Source organism: Ceratotherium simum, chromosome 14 (assembly GCF_057802395.1).
Source record: "Ceratotherium simum simum isolate JZ-2026a chromosome 14, ASM5780239v1, whole genome shotgun sequence".
NCBI classification, from domain to species: domain Eukaryota; kingdom Metazoa; phylum Chordata; class Mammalia; order Perissodactyla; family Rhinocerotidae; genus Ceratotherium; species Ceratotherium simum.
Window position 1 is genome coordinate 12,901,670 of NC_141913.1, and position 25,015 is coordinate 12,926,684.

The 25,015-nt window shown below is 33.9% G+C and overlaps 1 protein-coding gene across 3 annotated transcripts in view; it reads left to right on the plus strand.

The window, feature by feature from the left end:
* Nucleotides 1-25,015, plus strand: part of SMCHD1 (structural maintenance of chromosomes flexible hinge domain containing 1) — a 129,208-nt gene that overhangs the window by 22,053 nt on the left and 82,140 nt on the right. For all 3 annotated transcript variants that reach the window (XM_087439050.1, XM_087439049.1, XM_004421023.3), the window contains exons 6-17: nucleotides 5,786-5,900; nucleotides 6,022-6,141; nucleotides 11,387-11,553; nucleotides 13,557-13,647; nucleotides 14,347-14,557; nucleotides 17,732-17,852; nucleotides 17,931-18,114; nucleotides 20,463-20,657; nucleotides 22,471-22,584; nucleotides 23,145-23,251; nucleotides 24,010-24,092; nucleotides 24,262-24,375. In XM_087439050.1, coding sequence (XP_087295176.1) covers nucleotides 5,786-5,900; nucleotides 6,022-6,141; nucleotides 11,387-11,553; nucleotides 13,557-13,647; nucleotides 14,347-14,557; nucleotides 17,732-17,852; nucleotides 17,931-18,114; nucleotides 20,463-20,657; nucleotides 22,471-22,584; nucleotides 23,145-23,251; nucleotides 24,010-24,092; nucleotides 24,262-24,375 — 1,622 coding nt within the window. The remainder of the gene's footprint in view (nucleotides 1-5,785; nucleotides 5,901-6,021; nucleotides 6,142-11,386; nucleotides 11,554-13,556; nucleotides 13,648-14,346; nucleotides 14,558-17,731; nucleotides 17,853-17,930; nucleotides 18,115-20,462; nucleotides 20,658-22,470; nucleotides 22,585-23,144; nucleotides 23,252-24,009; nucleotides 24,093-24,261; nucleotides 24,376-25,015) is intronic.

A 25,015-nucleotide genomic window follows, 5' to 3' on the forward strand; every position in this document is an offset into this window, starting at 1 on the left:
TTTATTCTTTTTATTTTTCTTAATAGACATTAGGTCCATAGAATTTGATTAATAATATTCTTGGTTTATAAAAATTTATCAATTTAGGCCTAGCTCTTTTAAAGTTTATTTATTGAAAAATTTAATAAGTTCAATAACCAGAGTCTACCACCCAATCCAATAAGTAGAATATTTCCTAAAACTTACGTCTGTGTGCTCCCTTATTCTGTTTCTTTTCTCCCCACCAAAATTAAGCATCTTGAATTGTTTTTCTTTGTTTTTTAAAAATATGTATATCCAATTTTGCTTTTTTTTTGATATTATGAAAAAAGGTAATCATACTTTATGTATGATTATGAGGGACTTGCATTTTCACTTAATGTTAGGTTACTAAGGTTACATCTTTGTGTGGGTCTGTAGTTCATTCTTTTTCATAACCATGTAATCTTTTGTGCATACCGAAAAGAAATCACACTGTATTTATCCATTCTCCAGCCAGTGAACATTTGGCTTCCTTTTGTGAGCAGTACTGTCTTACCTATGGGTGGGTGGGTGGGTGTGTGTGTGTAGTGTGGTATGTTGTGTTATATATGTTTCCTGGTCCCGATCTATGTAAGTTCTTAGGTGTATGCCCAAGGGGAGGGAATTTGTGGGTTATAAAAATGAATGTTCCAATTTAAAAGGTAATGGCAAACTATTTTCCTAAGTGACTATTAATTTATACCTCTACCACTTATGCAAGTTTGACAGAACTCACTTAGGAAACCATTTGGGTCTGGTATGTTTTCGTGGGAGCAATTTTTAACTGTTGCTTTGATTTCTTTAATAGAGTTCTGAGACTATTTAGGCTTTCTATTTCTTGTTGATTTAGTTTTGGTAGGTTATATTTTACTAAGAATTAGTCCATTTCATTAAAGTTTCAAGTTTATTGGTGTACAGTTGTTGGTAATGTTTTCAAAGAAACTGTTCACATTGATAAATTTTCTGTATTGTTTTTCTGTCTTCAGATTCTTTGATTTCTGCTCTTATCTTTATTATTTATGTCCTTGCTTTCAGTTTATTTTGCTCCTTTGTAGTATTTTGAGGTGGAATCTTAGATTATCGATTTGAGACCTTGTCTAAGATGACTGTTTTGTGTTATAAGTTTTCTTCTCAGAACTATTTTTGCTGCGTCTCACAGGTTTTGATATGCTGTATTTTTCACTTTCATTCAGTTCAGAGTTATTTTTATTTGCCTTGCAACTTGCTCTTTGATCCATGGATTGTTTTAGGAATGTGATGTTCAGTTTCCAATTGTTCGCAGTAGATTTTCTTGTCTTTATGTTCATTTGCAGTTTGATTTCATTATAGTCAGAGAACATAGTCTCTGTGGTTTCAGTTCTTTTAAATTTGTTGAGATTTGTTTTACGATCCAGAATATGATCTATTTTGGTGAATTTTCTATGTGTCCTTGAAAAGAATGTGTGTTTTGCTGTTGTGAGGAGTGTTCTGTAAATGTTACTGGTTAGATTCTGTTGGTTGGTGATATTGTTCAGTTCTTTTATCTCCTTGCTGATTTTCTCTGTGTTGGTGACTAAGAGAAGAGTATAACTTATTTGCAGCTTTGTTTATTTCTCTTTTCAGTTCTCTGAATTTTTACTTGGTGCATTTTGAACTTGTGTTATTTTGTGTATACACAGTTACAATTATGATTTCTTGGTGAACTGACCCTTTTATCATTAGTAATGCTACTCTTTGTCCCTGGTAATTTTCTTGCTCTGAAGTATATTTTATGTGATATTAGTATAACCACTCTAGCTTTATTTTCATTCATGTTTGCATGGTATATCTTTTCTTATCCATTTTTTTTAAAACTACCTATAACATTATATTTGAAATGAGTTTCTTGTAGACAGATATATAGTGGGATCATTTTTTTATTCACTCTGCCAATTTTAGTGTAGTTGTACCATTACATTTACCATAATTATTGATATATTAGGACTTAAGTATGTCATGTTTTAACTTTTCTATTTATTCCCTTTGTTTTTGATTTCCCTCTTTTCCAGACTTTTTGTGGTTTACTTGAACATATTTTAGTGTACTATTTTCTTTATAGTGGTTTTGAGTATATCTTTTTTTTTAATAGTTGCTTTAGGGAATACTGTATACATACATAACTTAGTACAGTCTACTAGTATGGACATTTTACCACTTAAAATGAATTGCAGAAATCTCACTAATTTACGTAGGTCCTATAACTCTCTCCCATTTGTAATTTAGTTTTCTGAAGTATTACTTTGGCATACATTGAGAACCACATCAGACAGTGTTATTTTGATTTCAGTAGTCTTACATAATTTTAAAAACTCAGAAGGCAAAAAGTAGTCTTTTACTACCCATGAATTTAATTGTGCTTTCTTCGTTTCCTGATGATATTTAATCAACTTTATCTGATGTTAACATAGCTACTCCAGCTTTCTTTTTATTAGTGTTAAAATGGTAACTCTTTTTCCAACCTTTTAACCTACTATCTCTTTATATTTAAAGACAGTTTCTTTTAGGCAGCATATAGCTGTGTATTAAAATTTGACAATCTCTCCCTTTTAATTGGGATGTTTAGACCAATTACATTTAATGTGATTTATTGTATGTTTGAAGTTAAACTTACCATCTTTGTTATTTGTTTTTCATTTTTCCTGTTTTCCTTTTTTTCTGCCTTATTTCAAATTGAGTATTTTGTCTGTGTGTGTGTGAGATTCCATTTTATTTCCTTTGTTAGCTTGTTAGTTGTTACTCCGTTTTTTTTTTACTGGTAACTTTAGGATTCATAGTATACACCTTTAATTTATCACCGTCTATATCAAGTATTATTACACCATTTCACATTTAAGTACACCGCGGTAGTACCATCCATGTCATTTACCCTGTCTTGATCTTTGTGTTTTTGTTTTTATACATTTTACGTTGATATATATTACAAATATCAAAGTATATTCTAGTTGTGTTGCTTTAAACAGGATTCTTTCTGGCTAGTTAATTAACCCATCAGTCACCTCACATATTTATCTTTTTTTTTGGTGAAAACATTTAAGTTATACTCTCAGCAGATTTCAGTTATACAATACAGTGTTATTGACTGTAGCCATAATATTATACATTAGATCCTCAGACCTTATTCATCTTATAGCTGAAAGTTTATACCCTTTTACCTACCTCTCCCTATTTCTCACGCTACTCAGCCAGTCAACCACTTCTCTACTCCCTGTTTTTATAGTTTGTCTTTTTAAGTATCTTTTTCTTAAAAATATGGTGAAAAAAGTGTAACATAAAATTTGCTATGACCATTTTAATGTGTACATTTCATTGGTGTTAATTATATTGACAATGTTTTGCAACCATTACCATTATGTATTTCCAAAATTTTTCATCCCCACCGCATAACTGACTCTGTGTCCATTCAGCAATAACTATTCTCCCTAACTCTAGCTGCTGGTAACTACTATTCTACTTTTTGTCTCAATGAATTTGCCTGTGCTAGGTACCTTATTTAAGAGAAATCATACAAATTTGTCATTTTGTGTCTGGTTTATTTCTCTTAGCATAATGTTTTCAGGGTTCATCCACGTTGTAGCATGGATCAGAACTTCATTTCTTTTTTTGGCTGAAGTGTACAGCTATTTTGTTTTCTATTCATAGGTTAGTGGACACTTGGCTTGTTTCTACCTTTTGTCTCTTTTGAATAATGCTGCTATGAACGTTCGCATAAAAGTATCTGAGTCCCTGAGTCAATATATGTTTACTCACATATTTACCATTGCTGGTGGTCTTCATTCCTGTTTAAATCCAAATAGCATTGTTTTAATTCTGAAGGTCTTTTAACAGTTTTCATAACTCAGGTTTGCTCTTGATGAATTTTTTCAGCTTTTGTATGTCTGATAAAGTCTGGATCTTTCCCTCCCCCTTTAAAGATATTTTTACCAGGTAAAGAATTTTAGGTTGAGTTTGTTATAAATTTCAATATGTTAAAAATATCACTCCATTTTTTTCAGGCTTGCATAGTTTAGATGAGAAAGCTGTGGTCATTCTTATCTTTGTTTTTCAGTATGCTTTGTATCTGTTTTCTCTGACTCTTTAAGATGTTCTTTTTATTGTTGGTGTCTGGACATTGTCTGGTGTTGGGAGGGCATTGTAAGTGTGCATGCGTGTTTTGTGGGGTGGTGTGTTTGTGTATTGTGTGGAGTTTTTGTGTGGAGGTATTTTGTGTGTGTTGTGTCGGGGCAGGTTTGTGTCTGTTGTGTGGAGATAGGTTTGTGTGTAGCCGTGGCTTTGTATGTTGTGAGGGGGCAGTTTTTTTGTGTGCTTTGTTTTATAGGTCTCGTATTGCAGTGGCTCTCCTGGTCATTGTCTTTATGTTTATTTTGATTATTGATATATAGAGTGATATATAATTTATACCAATTAAATTATTTTTATTTATCCCATTATTTCTTTGTTTTATTTTCTCTGTTTTTTTAATTCATTGTGTCTTTTTATTGTCACTTTTTTCCCAAAATAATACTTTTGTTGTCTAGTATTTCAGGTCTGACTTTTTATAAATCTCACAATTTATACACACTATTTTTTTGTAATGGCATTTAAAACATTTAACACATATTTTAAAAGTTACCTTTGTACTTACCATATTATGATAACCTTTCATCTCAGATTGTGTTTGTAGAAACGTTCCTTTAGAGCAAATCTGTTAAATTCCCTTGGTTTTTATCTGTAAATTCTTTATTTAGCTCTAGTTCACAATTCTAGGTTGATGGATTTTCTCTGGGCACTTTGGAAATAATATTCCACTGTCTTACAACTGTTGTTATGCTAACCTGTTTTATCTCTCACCCTGTTTTTTAGTTCTTCTGTTTTGTTTGTGGTGTTTACTTTGATGTCGGTTTATTTTTTTAATGTATCCTGTTTGAGCTCTTTTGGCCTGAATCTGTGGAGCCATGTCTTTTAGTGGTTCCAGAATATTTGCAGCTCTTATTCATTCTCTCTTCTCTTTCTGTAACTACACTTAAACTTGTGTGAGATATTTTCCTTCAGTCATTCATGTCTTTTAGACCCACTTTGATATTTTCCCTTCCTTTTATTTCTTTGTTTCTTATGGGTAAGTTCTTCGAATGTCTTTGTGTTCTCTAATTCTTTCCAGCTAAGCCACATCTGCTCTCTACCCTTTCCATTTAGTGTAATAGTGGTTCCAGCCTCATCCCCAATTCTGTTTATTTCTGATATTGGGAAATGGTGTCCCTGGAGACCTTGCCTGTATTTTGAGAGACCAGGGATGCCTACTCTCCAAAGTGTTGTTATAGTGCAGTTAGAGTGTCATACAGAGCTCTTCATCTTCAGAGCTCATGATGCATGGAAATAATCTCTTTACTATAATTCTCATTATTCTTTAGACAATATTTTAATGAGTTTTGAAGTAGTAAATAACTTTGAAGGAAAGATTGTAGAGGCGTAAGAATATATAAGGATACAGATATTTATTTATTCCTGTTTGCTGAGAGATTTTCTGATTTAGTTGGGTGGGCCCAAGGATTTGCATTTCTTAGAGCTTCCCAGTGATACTGATGCAGTTAATCTGGGGAATAACTAAACTTGGAGAACTGCTGGAATAGATGATGTCTTTTGATTTTTAGCTCTACTTATTTTACCTTTGACTTGGGGTATTATCTGGCTTTGGGATCATTTTATTAACACTTAATAAAAGTGCTGTAACAATTTCCTTTGGCCGCTAAGAGCTTGTTTAAAATCACTGCATTAATGTGATGTTTTATTTTAGTGATCATTCAGGATATGTTCGACCAGTACCAGTGCCACGCAGTTTAAATAGTGATATTTCCTATTTTGGTGTTGGGGGCAAACAGGCTGTTTTCTTTGTTGGACAATCAGCCAGAGTAAGTAAAAAGTTTTCTTACAAATGAAAGTTCATCAAAATATTTTGAGGTTGACTCTGTCTAAATGTGTTAGCCAGTTTAACTTTTAGGAATTTTTAAAATACTCTTTAATATTTAACAGATGATAAGCAAACCTGCAGATTCCCAAGATGTTCATGAGCTTGTGCTTTCTAAAGAAGATTTTGAGAAGAAGGAGAAAAACAAAGAAGCAATATATAGTGGATATATTAGAAACAGAAAGGTACAATACATTTTAACTCATTAATTATAAATTTATTACTTTGGATGGGTGATGGGACAAGAATATTTATTCTAATTTCTATCTAAAATACTAATGCTGTTGCTTTAAAAACTTGAAGGTATGGAATTTTGAAATTAAATTACTTAATTTTCATTCTTTTTCCTTTAATCATCTGAATAGCAAAAGTGATTCTTTATGTGCTTTCTCAGGCTGGAAGTCTTCAGACAACAAATTTTCTCATAAAGCCGAGTTAGCTTCCTGGAAATTGCCTGTAAGATTGTAAACTTTTTTCCTTGCACTGAGTTTGAGTTTTTACATCTTTGTTATGTAATAACCACAGAACTAGAGTAAAAAATGGTGATAGGGTAATAGACTTTTAGGAAATCAGAGCTGCAGAGAAATAAATGATCAATTTATTTCTGTTATAAATTTGCTTTCAAATTCTCATTTTAATAAGCAGAATGTTAACAAATTTGAATCTTGGTGGTGAGTACATGGTGTTTCTTGTATTATTCATTCAACTTTTCTCCGTTTGAAACATTTTAGAATTTTTTTATTTTAAAATATTTAATTTTTAGATTTTTAAAAATTCTTTTCTGATTGTACAACAAATTGTAAAAAGTTTTATAATCAAGTGTAAGGAAAAATAGTCTCAAATGCCAGAAAAATGTATTTATAACATATTTAGTTGAATTTCCTTCTAGTCTAACTTTTTTATTATATACTTTGCTTGAGCCCACATTTGTAAATTAACATTTAGAGTATTTCTTCATTTTATAAAATATTTTGGCACACAACACATTTTTAATAGCTTCATTGTATTTCTTTGGTTGAATGTACTGTAATTTATTCTGTTGAGCATTTAGCTTATTTAAAAGATTTTAGTATAATTATAAAGACATTGCCATGAATATCTTTGCATAACATTTTGGCTGAATTACAATTTTTTTCTTAGTAAAGTTTGTTAAAATTTTAATAGCTGTTGACAGTGAATTTGAACTTTATAAATATTCCTGGTATATATTACAAAATCGCTTTTCTGAAAGGTTGAACCCAAATCAAATACACTCCCAACAGCAGTATATGGAAGTGCCTATCTGATCATTTCCTTATTTTTAAAAAGAACAGGGAGGAGGAAGGAGGAAGGCAGCAAAATGTTGGCAATTTAATAGGTGAAACCAGTACCTTTTCCTTCATTACTAGTTGGCTGGATTTTTTTCCCCATGTTTATTAAATCAGCAACTTTTATTTTCTCTATAATTTAACATTCTCCTCTGTCCAGGAAATTTCTGCATTTTGGTCATCTCAGTTTTTCCTCTTTAAATTTGTTGCATTTATTTAACAATTTACGTATCTTAATGTATTTACATAACAGTATTCCATCTTATCTTTTCCATCTTACCTTACCATCACAAAGCCTTATGAAGTATATTGGTGGAAATATTATTTGCCATGTTAAAACTGGTGAAAAATAGGAATTGAGAATTTACGTGATTTTCAAAACTGTATACATATGATAAAGCTTGGATAGAACTGAGGTCTCTTGATTCATCATTTCTGACAGCTTTTTCTGTGTTTTGTGCTTAGTTCATCCCAGCAAACATTTCATGGGTACCAGTTGGTCCCTGGTTCTTTTCTTTTTCTGACCATTCCATTCTAGCGTACTTTTTCTGGCTCCTCCTTTATCCTTGACCTGGTACCAGTTATTAGAGTGTGTATGGGGTTGGTGGTTCTTGATCTATAACCAGCAATCTTGCATTTTCTGTGTGTGTGTGTGTGTGTGTGTGTGTGTGTGTGTGTATTCCACTTAATATCAGCAGTTTTCAAATCTGTATTTCTGGCTCCTCCTTTATCCTTGACCTGGTACCAGTTATTAGAGTGTGTATGGGGTTGGTGGTTCTTGATCTATAACCAGCAATCTTGCATTTTCTGTGTGTGTGTGTGTGTGTGTGTGTGTGTGTGTGTGTGTGTGTGTATTCCACTTAATATCAGCAGTTTTCAAATCTGTGTGTGTGTGTGTGTGTGTGTGTGTGTATTCCACTTAATATCAGCAGTTTTCAAATCTGTATTTCTTGCCAAGACTTTTCTCTTAAGATTGAGCCACTGAATTAGGCTGGACTCCGTAAAACAAACAAACCATTCTAGGCAGTTTAAACAGAAAAGGATTTAATAAAGGGAGTTACATGCTTACATGATTATTGGAAGAGTTGAAGGAATGAACTCTAGGCTGAACCTTACAGAATGGTGCCAGGACACTCCAATCTGACCTTTAAGAGATGCTGCAACATCTGCTATAATTACGTCCCTGGAGGACCACCGCTGGATCTGAAATTCAGAGACACTACCTTATCTGTGATCTGTTGGAAAGGTCTTGCTGCCACAGTTTCTCCCGCACTGGAACACAGAATTTCTGGGCGTAACCAGTGCTGTATCAGTGCTAACACTTGAAGCTAGAACTTGGATACTGGTCTTTCGGTACCTTGCATGATAGAAAACCTTCAAGAAATCTCAGGAAATGGCCTCTGCCGCATTTTCCCCTTCTAAACCTTTGGCTAGTACATCTAATGGGTGAAGCCTAGTTTGCATTCACAGCCCAAAAGGTAAGGGAGTCTGAGAAATAGACTTTTATGGCTTTCCATTTTCTGCAGCCCAGAAGGGGATGATAAAAGGTGGTACGAACGGGTGGCTGAATACCAGCTGATCCTATCTAGCACACTGATTTCCGATTTCAATTAGATGTCCTTCTCCAGATGTTCCATAAATAACTCACTTTTAGTACATCTGAAATTTAAAATATTATTGATAAACTGTTCTTATTTTCTCTTTTCTCCTTTCTCCTTTTTTTTTTTGCTGAGGAAGACCGGCTCTGAGCTAACATCTATTCCCAATCCTCCTCCTTTTTTTTTTCCCCCAAAGCCCAGTAGACAGTTGTATGTCGTAGCTGCACATCCTTCCAGTTGCCGTATGTGGGACGTGGCCTCAGCATGGGCGGAGAAGCAGTGCGTCGATGCGCACCCGGGATCCGAACCCGGGCCGCCGGTAGCAGAGCACGTGCACTCAACAGCTAAGCCACGGGGCCCGCCCTCTCCTTTCTCCTTAACTACCCTTTTCAATTAACAACATCCCCTGGCCAAGTAGTTAATAATTGTAATCCTTGTTGTTAATCATTCACCGCATTTAATTCTGTCTTTTAAAATAGTTTCATCTGCCCTCTCTTCCACCCATTTCCACTGCTTGATTCAGCCTTTCCAGCCTCCTCTTTCATTATATGTTTATTATATATTCTGAACTACCTTGTTTCCCTTATTCTCTCAAATCTTTCATGTTCTTTTTGGTCTGGAATGTTCTTATTAAGTCATCTGTTGAGGAAATTGCACCTTCTTTTTAACTCTAGCTCTTGGTTCCTGTCTTTATAATGGCACATTGTTTTGTAACTGTTTCTCATCTCCTACTAGATGGAATTTGTAGGGAGGAAGGGCAGTGTCTTATTTATCTTGAACCCTATCTTCCTTGTGTCCAGGTTCAGTCATAGGACTTAGAAGGTGCTTGATAAATATTTGGATAATGAACCTGCATCATTAGTAAACCCAAGCTAATCTACTAACTCTCAAAATGTATAAAATGTAACTTGTATATTAGGTATTGTAGCTGTAGTATTAGTGATTTAGTGTGTAGCGATGCATTGGAATGGTTATGGTTTTGATTTATTTTTTATTAAGAAAGTAATAACAACATGCTTATTAAAAAAATAAAATCAACCAGTTTCCTAGACAAAGTAGTTCAGTGTGTATCTTTATCTTTACAAGTTTTTATCTATAGAGCAACATGCATAGTATATAAATGCATATATATAGATGCATGCAATTTATATATATATGCGTGCAATTTTTGACACATGTAGACTCAGAGTGAAAATTGAGAAGTTTGTAATTCTTGTCCTCAAACACTTCTCCCTTCCTCACTTCCCTTCTGGCAAGCTATAGATATTCTCTGAAAGTGAACTGTGAGCCAGGATGATTTTACTCCCTTTTACGCACAGTGCCTTTGGCCTAAGCCAGCTGGGTTCAGGTTGTATCCTAATTTTCTTGAACATGGAGGGCTGGGCATTGGTCCTGACCAATTTAAGTTGTAGGTATCCCAAGCAAAGACTCATTCCAAACTGGGGTAAGTGTCCTCAGTTTTTCTTGACATTCTTTAAACTCAGTACAGTCATGCACCGTATAATGACGTTTCAGTCAAGGACAGACTGCATATGTGGCTGGTTCCATAAGCTTAGTACTATGTGGCCTAGATGTGAGGCGGCTATACCACCTAGGTTTGTGTAGGTACTGTAGGGGAGGAAGAACTTTTCTTCTACCCCTCTAGGTTCTTTTGGCTAGTTGAAGAATTAAATTGACGTGAGACGGATTAACAGGAGAGAAACAAAAGTTTAATGACACGTATACACAGGAGAAACCCATGAAAACCAAGTAACTCACCAAAATGACCAAAACCTTCACCTTAAATGCCATCCTCAGCTAAAGAGGAAAGATGTTGGGGGTGGGGAGAGTCAGAGACTTGAAAGGGAGGAAGACAATTCACAGGTAGGTGAAAAGGAGCAAATGTTTGGAAAACAAGTGTTTGGCCACACAGGAACAGAGGAACACAGAGGGGAGCTCAACAAACAGGCTTTTGTATTTTTCTCCCTGTCAGTTCATGTTATGCTAAGGTGATAGCTCACTTTCTGCGACAGATTGTTATATATGAATTGTTTAAGCCAGTTGGGGAGGTAACAAAAAAACTTTGAGTTTTTTGTTTCTTGAAAATAATCAGCCTAAAATAATCCTCATGTTAGAGAGAGACATTTTGGAGTGGCAAATTTTATTCCCTGTCCGTACAATCTGTGATGTTTGCACGACTATGAAATTGCCTGATGATGCTTTTCTCAGAATGTATCCCCATCAAGTGATGCCTGACTGTGTTTATTTTTCTTTACTTTTTCCTTTATGATTTTAAAATTGGTTCAGCTTATGGTATAGGATACTCCTTTATGTATGCCATTTTAGCAATTGTTGTAAAGTTTTCTGTCCTTATAGCATTGTCACACACTCAGCTGATTTGCATTGGGTCATTTTCCTTTAAAAGTTTATTGAAGTCTGTATTTGAAACTATCCAAGTGAATCACATTAAAAGTCAATGTAAATGTTATTTGTATAATTATAATTAAGGTGTACGTAATCTGTTTTATTTATATTCACTCTTGTAGCCATCTGATTCTGTTCACATTACAAATGATGATGAAAGATTTCTACATTCTCTTATCTCAGAGGAGAAGCAAAAAGATAGCTTTACTGCTGTGGTTATCACAGGGGTACAGCCAGAACACATACAGTACTTGAAAAATTATTTCTATGCTTGGACAAGACAGTTAGCGTAAGTAATTATTTGTATTTGATTCAGGACGTGTTGCTACTTATCTTTTGTAAGACAGAAAATATTACAGATACATTGATGCCTCTTGGCTTCTGCTTTGCTCCTGTCCCATTTCCTTCCCTTCAGTACAGTAGCTGATACTCTCATGTAGCATTAAAACAGTTCTTTATTCTGTAAATATTTATTGTTCACCTGTAATGTATTGGTCATTATTTGAGGCACAGCCTTTTTGACCTCTATGATAAAATTTAAAATAAACTTAAGAATTCATCAAATTCGGCACCATCAGTCTCGTATCTTCCTTTTGTGCTTCTTCTCTATAGCACCTATCATAATCTTCCATACCATGTATTTTAGTTATTTTTTTGTCTGCCTTCTGCCGTTGGAATGTCTTTTTTTATCCACTGCTATATCCCCAGTGTATCCTGTTACATAGTAGATGCTCAATTAATGTTTATTCAATGAATGCACCAAGTCTCTTAACATTAAAAAAATGCATATATGCCTGTATAACATATTAGTAATACTGAAAATAAATCTTTGTGTATTTATTTCAGGAAAACTTTTAGGAGGTATAAAATTCCATTAGACCAAATTGAAGGAATATTTATTTAATGGCTCTAAGTCTTTGGTACATATATAGACAGACCATTTACTGGATTGTTTTGTAATTTGTTGGTCTGAATTTTGCAAAAATGGGTACATCTGCACAAAATTCATGTTTTTTTTTTTTTTTTAAATCTTCACATTTACCCAAAAGGCTATTACACTTAATTTGAGAGTCTCTATTTTATACATAAATTTGTATTATACAGCAGAGTTAAAAAATTTTTATTTTATGGGGAGATAAATTTGATTTTAGGTGTACTTTTTTTCTTCTTGAATATTGATATTTATTGGCCCTGTAACCCAAGAGTTTTAAATAGGACTTTGGAATTTTTCTTCTCTTCATATTTTATTAGCTACTTTATAATTATAATTTCTCTTAGCTGAAAGAATTCAGTGTACATAACACATAATCAGAACATACTCTTGCTCTAAAAAGAATAACGTATAACTTGAACCATTCCTTGAAACAGATAGTTGCTAAGCTATTTGTAGCACTTTTAATGTATGGTTATAAACTTATTAATAGAATATTATTATATGTAATAATAATGTATCAACATAATAATGTTGATTATGATGTTAACACTTGAGATGTCTGAAGAAAGATCTCAAGATTTTCACTGCTTTCCTTTTATCTCTGTAGTCTTTTAAACAGTAGCTAGGATAATTAATTATTTTTTAAAATTAAAATTCATATAAAGGAATATTGCAAATTCCTGTTTGAGGAGTAACTACAGATGTGATATGTTTTAGCCCTGAATACGTTCATCAAAATGTAATCTTTTTTTAACCTTTACTTAAAAATAAAGTAGCAAAGATTTCTGAAGTGGTGGTTTTTGATGGGATAATGTTGATTGTATTAGTTTTGTTTGGGGAATATTGGTATAAGATTGTTTCAGTGCTATGGGAGAGGAGAGATGAGTTATAGAATGATATTCACATATTGTGGAGATAATTTAAAGATATGCAATCCTGTGAGTCCTATCTAGAATATCCCTGACAAGTAGAATTATAGCCTTTGTCTTCTAGTTTTTATTTTCTTGATAAATTGTACTTCTTGGAAGTGTAAAGTATGTGGGCTTTGAAGTTGGAAAGGCCTGGATTGAAGCCCTGCTCTCCTGAACTCTAGGTCTGTAACCTTAGATAAATTATATAAACTCCTTGCACCTCAATTTTTATATGTATAAAATGAGATGTAATAATAACTGCATCTCAGGATTGTTTTTACTATTAAATGGGATAATAGTTTATCCCTGAGTTTAAAAATGGTTAATATAGTGCTTGACACTTAATAGGTACTGCCAAATAGTAGTTACAAAATTTTTGGGTAGAAGATTATATGAACTGTAATTTTATGTGAATTAAAATTATAAAGTTATTCTTCTATATTTTAGGCATATTTATCATTACTATATTCATGGCCCCAAAGGAAATGAAAAACATACATCAAAAGAAGTTGGACCTTTCAACAACATTGATATTGAAGTAAGATAAAATTTCTTTTTAAAATATTATGAATTATTAGGTATTTGTTCCAGTTCCAAGTGACTCTGGATAGGAAAAATCAGTCAATAGATAGATAACTCTCTCCATGTGTTTTACCAAAATACTTCGGTAATTTGATATCCAAGTATCATTCCTAGATACAGTTTTCTGGAACCTTTGTTTATTGTAGTATTTGGCTTCTCTTTTTTTCTGTCTTCTATAGAGATATGAGTTGTTGCTGAATATCATGTCTCAAAACAGGGAGGAAAAGGGACATAAATAGTTTCCCTTTTGTTCACAGAAGTCTTATGATGGTGAAGTAAGATTTAGAAGCACAGAACATTTCAGTGTTGAATTCTCAATGTCCTTGCCCACACGTTAGAAGGAATTTCACATACATCGTTGTCCCCCTTCCTACCTCTAGCGAGAAGCTTTGAATTAAGTGTGCTCATGACTTATCTGTCCTTCAGCTCTGCTTTGTTCTTTCTTTGCTTGCTTTCTATTTTTTAGTAGTATGTTCCTTATTGAGATACTACTTACAGCTATTTATCCCATATATAAATATGTATACATTTCATTAAGCTAGAGGATTAGTTGTACAAATAAAAGTAGTTTTTGCCTATTCTGTTGGATCATAGCTGAGAACAAAAAGTAAAGTCATCATAGAATTTAATTATTTTTGTTTTATTTTTATTTTAGATTTCTATGTTTGAAAAGGGGAAGGCACCTAGGATTGTCAACCTAAGGGAAATGCCGGATGACATGCAGACGTTGTATATAAATACAGCAGCTGATAGTTTTGAGTTCAAGGCTCATGTTGAAGGAGACGGTATAGTGGAAGGGATTATCCGATATCACCCTTTCTTATATGATAGAGAAACTTACCCTGATGATCCATGCCTTCCACCAAGTATGTTAATCTGTTATCTTAGCTATAAAATGGGAAGTTGTGATTTAGGATAGTAGTTTGTTTTTTTAATTATTATTATTAGTTGGGCTGTTAAGGTTAGATAAATTTTAAAACTTTTTCCCTTATGCACATCTTCTTAAGTTGTTAGATATTTGTAATTTTTATAGTTCTTGGGTTTTGCATAGATTGACTTCCAGATGAATAAAGCACTGGCTTTAAGAAACATATATTCTTTTATTGTAGATTTCTTACTGAACTGAACCTTTATATATTTCCCATATTGTCTTCCTGTTATCTTTGTAGGTATTTATAAAGAAGTTTTAAATTTTATATAGTCATATTGGTTTTTTCTTTATCCTTTCTGATTTTTGTCTTACTGTAGAAAGCCTTCTTATACCCTAAGATTATGAAAATATCTTGTAGTTTTTTGAAATCATTTTATGTTTAGATCTTTAATGCATCTACAACCTCCTTTTTTGTGTGTAGGATGAAGTGGGGCTTTTTTTTTTTTTTTTTTTTTTTTTTTTTTTTTTTAAAGATTTTGTTTATTTTATTTTTTCCCCCCAAAGCCCCAGTGGATAGTTGTGTGTCGTAGCTGCACATCCTTCTAGTTGCTGTATGTGGGACTCGGCCTCAGGATGAACGGAGAAGTGGTGCCTCGATGCGCACCCGGGATCCGAACCCGGGCCACCAGCATCGCAGCGCACGCACTTAACCACCAAGCCACAGGGCCGGCCCAAGTGGGGCTTTAACTTAATATTTTCCATGTGGGTGTTCAGTTTCCTAGCACCAGTTATTGAATGTTACGACTTTTGCAATAGTTTGAAATATCACTTTTATATGTTAAGTTCCATGGGCCGGCCCCGTGACTTAGTGGTTAAGTGTGGGCACTCCGCTACTGGCGGCTTGGGTTTGGATCCCAGGTGCACACCGACGCACCGCTTGTCCGGCCATGCTGAGGCTGCGTCCCACATACAGCAACTAGAAGGATGTGCAACTATGACATACAACTATCTACTGGGGCTTTGGGGAAAAAAAAGGAGGAGGATTGGCAACAGATGTTAACTCAGAGCTGGTCTTCCTCAGCCAAAAAGAGGAGGATTGGCATGGATGTTAGCTCAGGGCTGATCTTCCTCACAAGAGAAAAAAAAAAAAGTTCCTACAAGTACATAGATCTGGATTCTTTATTATAAGATGTTGATCTATTTTGTATTTTTATACATCAGTAATGATACTCTTATAGCTTTATACTGTATATTGATATTTATAGGGCAAGACACTCTTTTTTGAGAAAATTGTTAATCTTTTACCCTTCTAGATAAACTTTGGAATCACTTTGTACATTCACTTTAAAAAATCCAAGTTTGGGGCCAGCCTGATGGCGTAGCGGTTAAGTTTGCACACTCTGCTTCGGCGGCCCGGGGTTCAAAGTTTTGGATCCCAGGTGCGGATCGATGCATTGCTTGTCAAGCCATGTTGTGTAGGCGTCCCATATAAAGTAGAGGAGGATGGGGACGGATGTTAGCCCAGGGCAAGTCCTCCTCAGCAAAAAGAGGAGGATTGGCAGCGGGTGTTAGCTCAGGGCTGATCTTCCTCTCACACACACACACAAAAAATCCAAGTGGGATTATTGGGAGTACGTTGAATTCATAGATTAACAGTATTAAACTTTCTCATTCAGAATACTTGCTCAGTGTATCCTTAGGGTTTTGAGTTCTGGAACCAGATTTCCTGATTTGAATCTCATCTTTGCCACTGTCTATTTTGTAAACTTTAACAAATGACTGCCTACCTCAGTTTCCTTGTCTGTGAAATAGGAAGTAATAGTTCATGCCTCACAGAGGTATTGTGAGTGTTAAACAAGAAACTGCTGCGAGTCCTTAGAATAGTGCCCAGCACTATTTAGTAATACATGTTATTACTCAGTGGCTCTGCCTCCTATGATGTCTCTGGCCCCTTTTTAATTTGCCATTTCTAATTTTTGTATACTTGTAGACAAAAAGATAAAATTCTTCAAACGATGTCTTAAAGTAAGAGCCAATAAGTTGTGTAATGATCAGAGGGATTCTCTAAGAGAAAAATGATTTGGTTTGATTGAAAGGAACTTTTGCATAAGGACTTCTTTTGAGGGTTTTTGTGGGGAAGGAGGCTTTATTTTGGGACAACCTAATGCTAGAATAACTGAGGTGTTACTGTATCGGGATCATAATGACCAATCCTAACTTATCTGGGTATATGAAAATGTATTGCTAACAAACATAAAAATTTTATAGACAATGGTGCTAATTATGCTTTTGATGCTTTATAACATATAATTCTAGCTGTATCACCTGAATCTGATCTTTGAAAATTTAAGTTTATATAATGTAAACTTAAATTCGGTATTATTGATTAATTTGCCCCAACTAGGTAAACTTCCTTCTACTAGATACCGTAGATTTCCCAGATGATTTTTACGTGAACATACTGGTTCTGACAGAATTATGAAACTTATTTTAGACAGGATTCAAGCTTTTATATTTGTAGGGAACAGAGATTCTGCTATAGTGCATAATCTCTTTGGATGTATGACTCTTTTGCTCTTTAAACAACTTTTAAAGATTGCAGGCTCGGTGGCTAGTGTAGTATTCCTAGCACAGACTGATTAGTATATTAGTAATTGTTGACTTTTATTTATTTATTTATTTTGTGAGAAGATCAGCCCTATGCTAACATCTATCAATCCTCCTCTTTTTTTGCTGCGGAAGACTGGCCCTGGGCTAACATCTGTGCCCATCTTCCTCCACTTTATATGGGACGCCGCCACAGTGTGGCTTGCCAAGCAGTGCATAGGTGCGCACCCGGGATCCGAACTGGTGAACCCCAGGCCGCCGCAGCAGAGCGCGCACCCTTAACCGCTTGCGCCGCCGGGCCTGCCCCTAATTGTTGACTTTTAAATGAGAAACACCATTGGTAATGTGGAACCACTTTGAACATCTGCTTTTTTGAGGACAAACTAAGAATAAAGCTACCTTTAGGTTTTATAGAACGCAATGTTAATGATCAAATGAGGTTTTGTTAGCATTTCTCTGAAGCAACTTTAACATTTTACTTATAGAAATTGATTTCTCAGTGATAAAATTGCATATACTTTATAGCAATAAGCACTTTGTTCCACTTACTCCTGTGCTCTAGAAATAAGAGATGAAGATGATGATGACGATTGTTTCATACTTGAGAAAGCAGCAAGAGGGAAGAGGCCTATTTTTGAATGTTTTTGGAATGGACGACTAATACCATATACTTCTGTTGAAGAGTAAGTTTTGACTTTTGCTGAAATTTTGTCATTTTATAACCTAGTCTTTTTACTAACTAATATTTTGTTCTGTTCAAGCTTTGACTGGTGTACTCCTCCTAAGAAGAGAGGGCTTGCACCAATTGAGTGCTACAATAGAATATCTGGTGCATTATTCACTAATGACAAATTCCAGGTCAGCACAAATAAATTGACTTTTATGGATCTTGAGCTAAAATTGAAAGATAAGAACACCCTTTTTACAAGGATTTTAAATGGACAGGTATGATTTTAAATATCAAGTTTTGAATATTTGCAAATGTTCTATTTTAAGTACAACAAAAGTCACTAGTAGTATAGATTTATACTGACATTTTGCATACTTTTCATTTAATCAAAAGAGTGTGTATAAATTTTTCTTCATGAGCATTTGTGTGTTCACATTACTCAAAAAATTTCAAACTGATTAGACCATGTTTGGATGAAATTTACAGATCTTGATTAGATCTTAATATCAAGACCTTGATGTAGTAAATAGAAGTTACAGAAGCATATCCATTTGATAAGAGTATGTAAGAACAATTTTATCTAATACAAGGGCTATGTTTGTGTATTAACAACCTAAATAAGCAATTTTAATCTAATCTTGAGGATAAAAGTGAGGTAGAACTGTGAAATACTTTGGGCTAAAAGGTGATTTGAGATTCATCAGTATTAAAATACATGCATTGATTGATAGAACAAGAATAATAAATTTTTTAAAAAGTTAAATGGGACTGGTGTACTAGTGTACTCTTATTCTACCCAGATACCTGAGAAACTTGTACCTGATACTGCTCTTTTAGTAGTTTAATGTTGAGTTGCCAATAGATAGATGCATTTATTGTGAACCTAAAATTACTGGGTAGTAAACAGAATACATAGCATATAGTATTTGTAGTCGGTCATTCCTACAAGATGTTGCAGTTCATTTTGCTGTTAATAAAAGATTCTGAATCATAGAAGATTAAGATATGTTTAAACAATTAACCACTGAGAAAAGTCTTATTTGTACTTAGATATGGTACACTTGGAATTCATTTTATAATATGGTATTAATTAGCCAACATTTGTTGAACAATTTGGTCTTTACAGAAGGTAATCCACCATAGGTTACTTCTGTTTCTTTGTTACATTATATTTTTAGAATATGTATATTTTCTAATTTTGGAAAATTTCAAATACACGGAAAGTTGAAAGAATGTTACAATGAATACCCACATACTCCTCTCCTAGATAAACTGTCATCTTGTGACACCTGTAACATTGTTTTTTGACACATTATGGAGTTTCTGGATTTAATTAATGCATCTGGTAGTTTGGTTGATAATGAATCTTGAGATTTATTTACATTTTAGCTTAGAACAATTTTACCTAAGAAAAGGGCTATATGTTGCAGTGCAGTATAAAAATTTGGTAGGCAAACTGTCCCATTCCTAGTTAATAATTTTAGTATCCTTGTCAAGCTGACAAAGTGACAACAGCAATATGCTGATTTAGGAAGGAGTTGGTACCTGGGAACAGGATTAGGGTGAAGATTTCCTTGAAACTGTATGCCATTTTTTAATCTTTACTATGTCTATGTGTTTTGTATTTAAATAACTTTTTAAAATCAAATTTTTTGTTTTTTAATGATTAAGATATTGACCCTCTAATTGCAAGCTGTAAAAACTTACGCTGAAATCATTTTTAATTTTGCCCCATTTTCATTTGGAAATGATATGTTATGGAGTAAGGTATATAGGAAGAAATGAACTTCTATAACTATATTGTCTTCTGTGAAAGCGTGTAATGTGGAGATTGTCTTCGTTATTCATTCTCCTAAAGACAGGCATTAAAGTAGTATATAGCAGGTTATGCTTGAGTATAAATCTCTCTACACTGTGTCCTAGTAGGGTGAAGAATGATAAGCAGTAACACATTTTCTTCTTAGGTATTGTTAGAAAACACTTAATTTTTATTTTATGATTTAATCTTTTTGAATAGGTAATATGTATATATAATATGTGATTAAAAGGAAAAATGTGTTTTACATAGCGGTGTTTCTCAACCTTTTTTTCATTATCACCCTCATAAGGAGCCTTTTTTAGACTCCCCCCCCCCCAATCACTACCCCAGTGATATTTTAATGCCATAGATATACCATATATATGTTTATGTAGTATATATGTGTAGGTCTGTTGTTGATACATAAAAAGAGATTTTTATTGCCTTGTTGAGAATATGCATGGTTCACAGTGAGATTTCCTCTTACCCCTTTCTCATAGCCAGCTAGTTCTCCTTCTCCTAGGCAGCCAGTGTTCATCATTTTTTTCGTGTATCCTGGGATGTAAAGCAGGGAAAGAAAGCTGTGTTGTTGGTATTGACCATTGAGACTTTGGTTCCAAGGCTGATAGCAAAGATTTCCTTTCTTTAGTAATGGTTTTATTAGAAAGCTAAATTTATATAGGAGAAAGATCCAGCAAAATATTTTAGTTTCTTAGGTTTTCTGGGGTGGAGTGTATGAAGGGAAAAATGGAATGAATGGCAAGTGTCTGTGGTTATATTTGTTTAATATAGCTGTATTTCATAGAACATTTAAAAATTTTACAGGAGCAGCGAATGAGAATTGACAGAGAATTTGCTCTATGGCTGAAGGACTGTCATGAAAAGTATGACAAACAAATAAAATTTACACTTTTTAAAGGAATAATTACACGTCCTGATCTTCCTTCTAAAAAGCAGGGCCCCTGGGCCACATACTCAGCAATAGAATGGGATGGAAAAATATACAAAGCAGGACAGCTGGTAGGTTTAACTTATTTTTAGATTCAATTTCTGATAGAATTTCAAACTAAATTACATGTATTAGAATTTAACAGCAACCAAAAATAATATAGGTATTGGCTTCTCAGGAGTCAGGAAAGAATGAGTAGGCTAAACTGATTTTAATTACATAATTTAACAGGACATTTAAAAAAAAACTTGTTTGTTGCCAAAGGCTCATTTAGCAGGTTTTTATTGTTTCTTGCACTAAACTTTACTCAACTGGAGATTCTCAATTTTTTGTGTGTGTGTAATATGAAGTAGTGACTTTATAGCAAATTTTTATTCAGTACCTGTGGCTTGCTTGTAAGTTACCTTGCTTGTTGACTGCATTGTGGAGAATGCAGAGATCTAGGAGATGTGCTTTGTCCTTAGGGATATTACAGCCTAAAAACAGAGATAACCTAAACGTAAATAATAATAGGTAAGAAGGAGATGAGTGCTATGAAAAGAGAATAGTGCTTTGGCAATTTAGAAGGAGAGGAGAGAATTTTCTCACTTTGGATGGACTGGGAGAAGAGAGTAAATCATGAAATTCTTTGGGCAAGATATGGCATTTGTGTGGACCTTGAAAGAGGTTGAAGCTTAGGTTTATACAGATAATTACAAAGGGCATGCATTCTCTCCATAAATGTGAGAGTCATCATCATATATTTAAAGCTTTAGAATTGGGTGCGGTCACCTGAAAGTAGTGTGTCTGGCTAGAGCCTTGCTTTTCCAACTTAGAGGTTAGAATGAAAAAGAAGAGCTGCCAAAGGAGAATGAAAGGGATAAGCTGGTAAGATAGAAGGAAACTAGGAGAATATGGTGTCTCTGAAGTCAAGCGAGGAGTTACAGGAAGAACGGAGTGATCAGTTTTGTCAAATTCTTTGTGGGGGTTGAGTAAAATGCTTTCTCAGAGAGGATAATCTGAACATAGACAAAGACACAGGTAGGCGTAGCAAGCAGTAGAGTTGGGTTGTCCTGCAACCTGTTGTGTGTATGTGAAGAGAAATAATTTAGAAATGAGGCAGAAAGCTAGATTGGGTATAAACTCTTAGAGTCTTTTTTGGGAATTTCTGAATTGGACTAATTGAAATTACCTTTAGGTTTTTGAAGCTATGTAAGGAAAAATATGACAGGCAGTTTTGAGCTAATTTATTTGCAAGAAGTGATAACTTGTTGGAGTTTATAAGTCACTGTTCATAGTCTGAAAGCAGGATTTTATGGGGGAAAAAGGTTTGAGGTATTTTGATATTTATGGTAATTGACTTTGAAGGACTTACAGGCCTTTTAGACACAATCATAGCTGTGACTTTTATGTATGAAGAAGCTGCTGTGACTTTACAAAGATATGTTAAGAATAAGTGAACTTTGGGGGCTGGCCCCATGGTGTAGTGGTTAAGTTCACGCACTCTGCTTCAGCGGCCTGGGATTCGCAGGTTCAGATCCTGGGCGTGGGCCTACACACTGCTCATCAAACCATGCTGTGGTGGCATCCCACATACAAAATAGAGGAAGATGGGCACAGATGTTAGCTCAGGGACAATCTTCCTCAAGCAAAAAGAGGGAGATTGGCAAGAGATGTTAGCTCAGGGCCAGTCTTCCTCACCAAAAACAAACAAACAAAAAAAGAATAAGTGAACTTCACAAATATGACTTTATTAGAAAATCAGAATGCCTTTTTCATTAATTTTCTAATGATAGATACCAAATTTTTTTTCCTTGTATAAAATAGTCTGTGAAATAATCATTAATATTAAACCTGTTTCTCTTAGTATTAATACTAACACCTGTTTTAAAAACTAAACATTAGGTCAAGACGATCAAGACACTTCCTCTGTTTTATGGAAGCATAGTAAAATTTTTTCTTTATGGTGATCATGATGGAGAAGTATATGCTACAGGAGGAGAGGTTCAAATTGCAATGGTAAGACAATGAGTAATAACTATTTATTGAATGTCTCTTGGTATACTTTTGCTTCAATGCTGAAATAAAGATTCAGTATTATATTTTGCTTGCATTTGGTTTTTGCATTGGATCAAGTCGTTTTAGCCTGACTTTTTATGTTTCATATTTGATGTTTTTAATAATCTATAGAACTTAACATCTGTATGCCCAGTGTTTAACAAACATACATATTATTGCTAGTTATCACAGTAATTTTGTAAAGTGCACATTTCATCCAAGGCTCACAAACTAGTAAACACTGGAGCCAGAATTCTGTCTCAAGGATGAGTAACTCCTGAACTGGAGGGAGTTTTACCCCTATACTATGCTCTTGTTAATATTTGAATGATATTTAATTAGGCCTAAGGAAGTTACTTGAAAAATGGAAATAAACACTGTGGTATAATGTAATTATAGCTATTATGATTCATATACTTAGGGTAAAATATATTTCTTTGGAAGAAATGAATGTTTTCATCGCAGCTGAGTTTGAATAGTTTTCTTTGAAATGTTGATATAAATTTATTTTATGTATTCAGGAACCTCAGGCACTCTATGATGAAATAAGAACTGTGCCAATTGCAAAGCTGGATAGGACGGTTGCTGAGAAAGCTATAAAAAAATACGTGGAAGACGAAATGGCTAGGTAATTCACATTTCAAAATGCATGATAAAAATAACAAAAATCAAGAGGAATCATAGTGCTTTTAACTCTTCTTGAGTGAGTTGTTAGAATATATTCTTCTAATAGGGCATTCGTAGTCTTAGATGTATGTATTGTGACAAACTTCTTGCCATTAAAAAAAATTGAGAGCTTTAGGTATAAAAACAGAGTCCTATATTTGTTTTATAGAAAAGGGAGGAAATTTTATATATCTAACATGACACTATTATCGGCACTGTGATTAAGGTATGTTAAAGAAAAAAAAAAACTTTGGCCTACAACTAGGAAAAAATTGTAATAACTGCTGAGAGGTAAAGATTAGTATAAAAGAAGTAAAAGAAAGTAGAAAAACAAGACTTGATTTGTGGCTCTTGTATAGCTAATGATGCGGTCATTTTGATTCTTACCGGATCTCAGTGGTAATTCTTCTAAGAGTTTATCCTGGCTCGCAAAGGTAACTTGTACTGTAAATGAATAGGAAAATCACAAAAAATTGACAGTTCCTGGCTCTAATTACCAAGAGATTTTGTCTTTCTTTTCAGTAGACACAGCAATGGTTAGGGAGGATAAAATTTTTAGATTATTAATCATACAGAATTTCAGATTTAACCTTTCAATATTTTGAAAGAAATATATATTTATCAGAAATAAATATTAAAATGTGTAGTAACTTGTGTTTTTCTAATTAAGACCATAATTAACACAGTTCGTGAAATGTTAATATGCTGGTTTCGTAATAGGCTCCCTGATAGATTGTCAGTAACTTGGCCTGAAGGAGATGAATTATTGCCAAATGAGATTAGGCCCGCTGGAACACCCATAGGTATGTTTTTGGGTTTTTTTCTTAATACTGAAAAATGCTTTTCTTGTGTCTTACATTTTGAATATATAAAAGACCATGAAAAATTAAAATGCAATGTGAAGACCTAGCAGATTCATCACATTCTTTGGGTGTAACTAAAACGTTCTTATTTTAAATTTTGGACTGATAGGTGCATTAAGGATTGAAATACTGAATAAAAAAGGGGAAGCAATGCAGAAGCTTCCAGGAACAAGTCATGGAGGGTCAAAGAAACTCCTGGTTGAGCTCAAAGTTATATTACACTGTAAGTATACAAACTAATTTGGATCTTTAATATTGCTCTTAAATGTGTAATACAGATTTTAATATCTTCATATAGTCATTGATGATCTAGCAATCTGATAGACACAATGGATTTGATTCAAGTTAGGAATTTCAAGTTTGTTACAGATAATTTTGAGTTTTTTAATTGATAATTTTCTGAGTTTTTTTTTTTAAACACTTTATTCTGAAGTTTCCCATGTAGGTAACTGTGGACCAAAATAAAGATATGGTATATATATGTATAGGAATTTGTACTGGATAGGAATTTAGATTAGATAATCCTTAAGACCCCTTCTAAGTAAAAAATACTGTGGCTCCAGACCTGTGGACCGAAGGTACTTGGTTCAGATAATAGGGCTGACCCACTTTTTGGTAAAGGGAAAATAACTGGGTGTTATTGCTCAACTTGTATTTCCCTAATTTGGATCACCTTGTTTGTTAACTTGCTTGTCCATTGTTTCTGTCTTAGCTGCCTAAAACTATTTTCTCTTATACTTTCAATAATCTTTTCTATCACTATATACTTGTGTGTCTGGTATATGGATTTTGAAGATACGGTATTTTATTCAATGTGTTTATTTCCAACATTTAAAAACTAGTTAGTGATAGTGTATTACTTT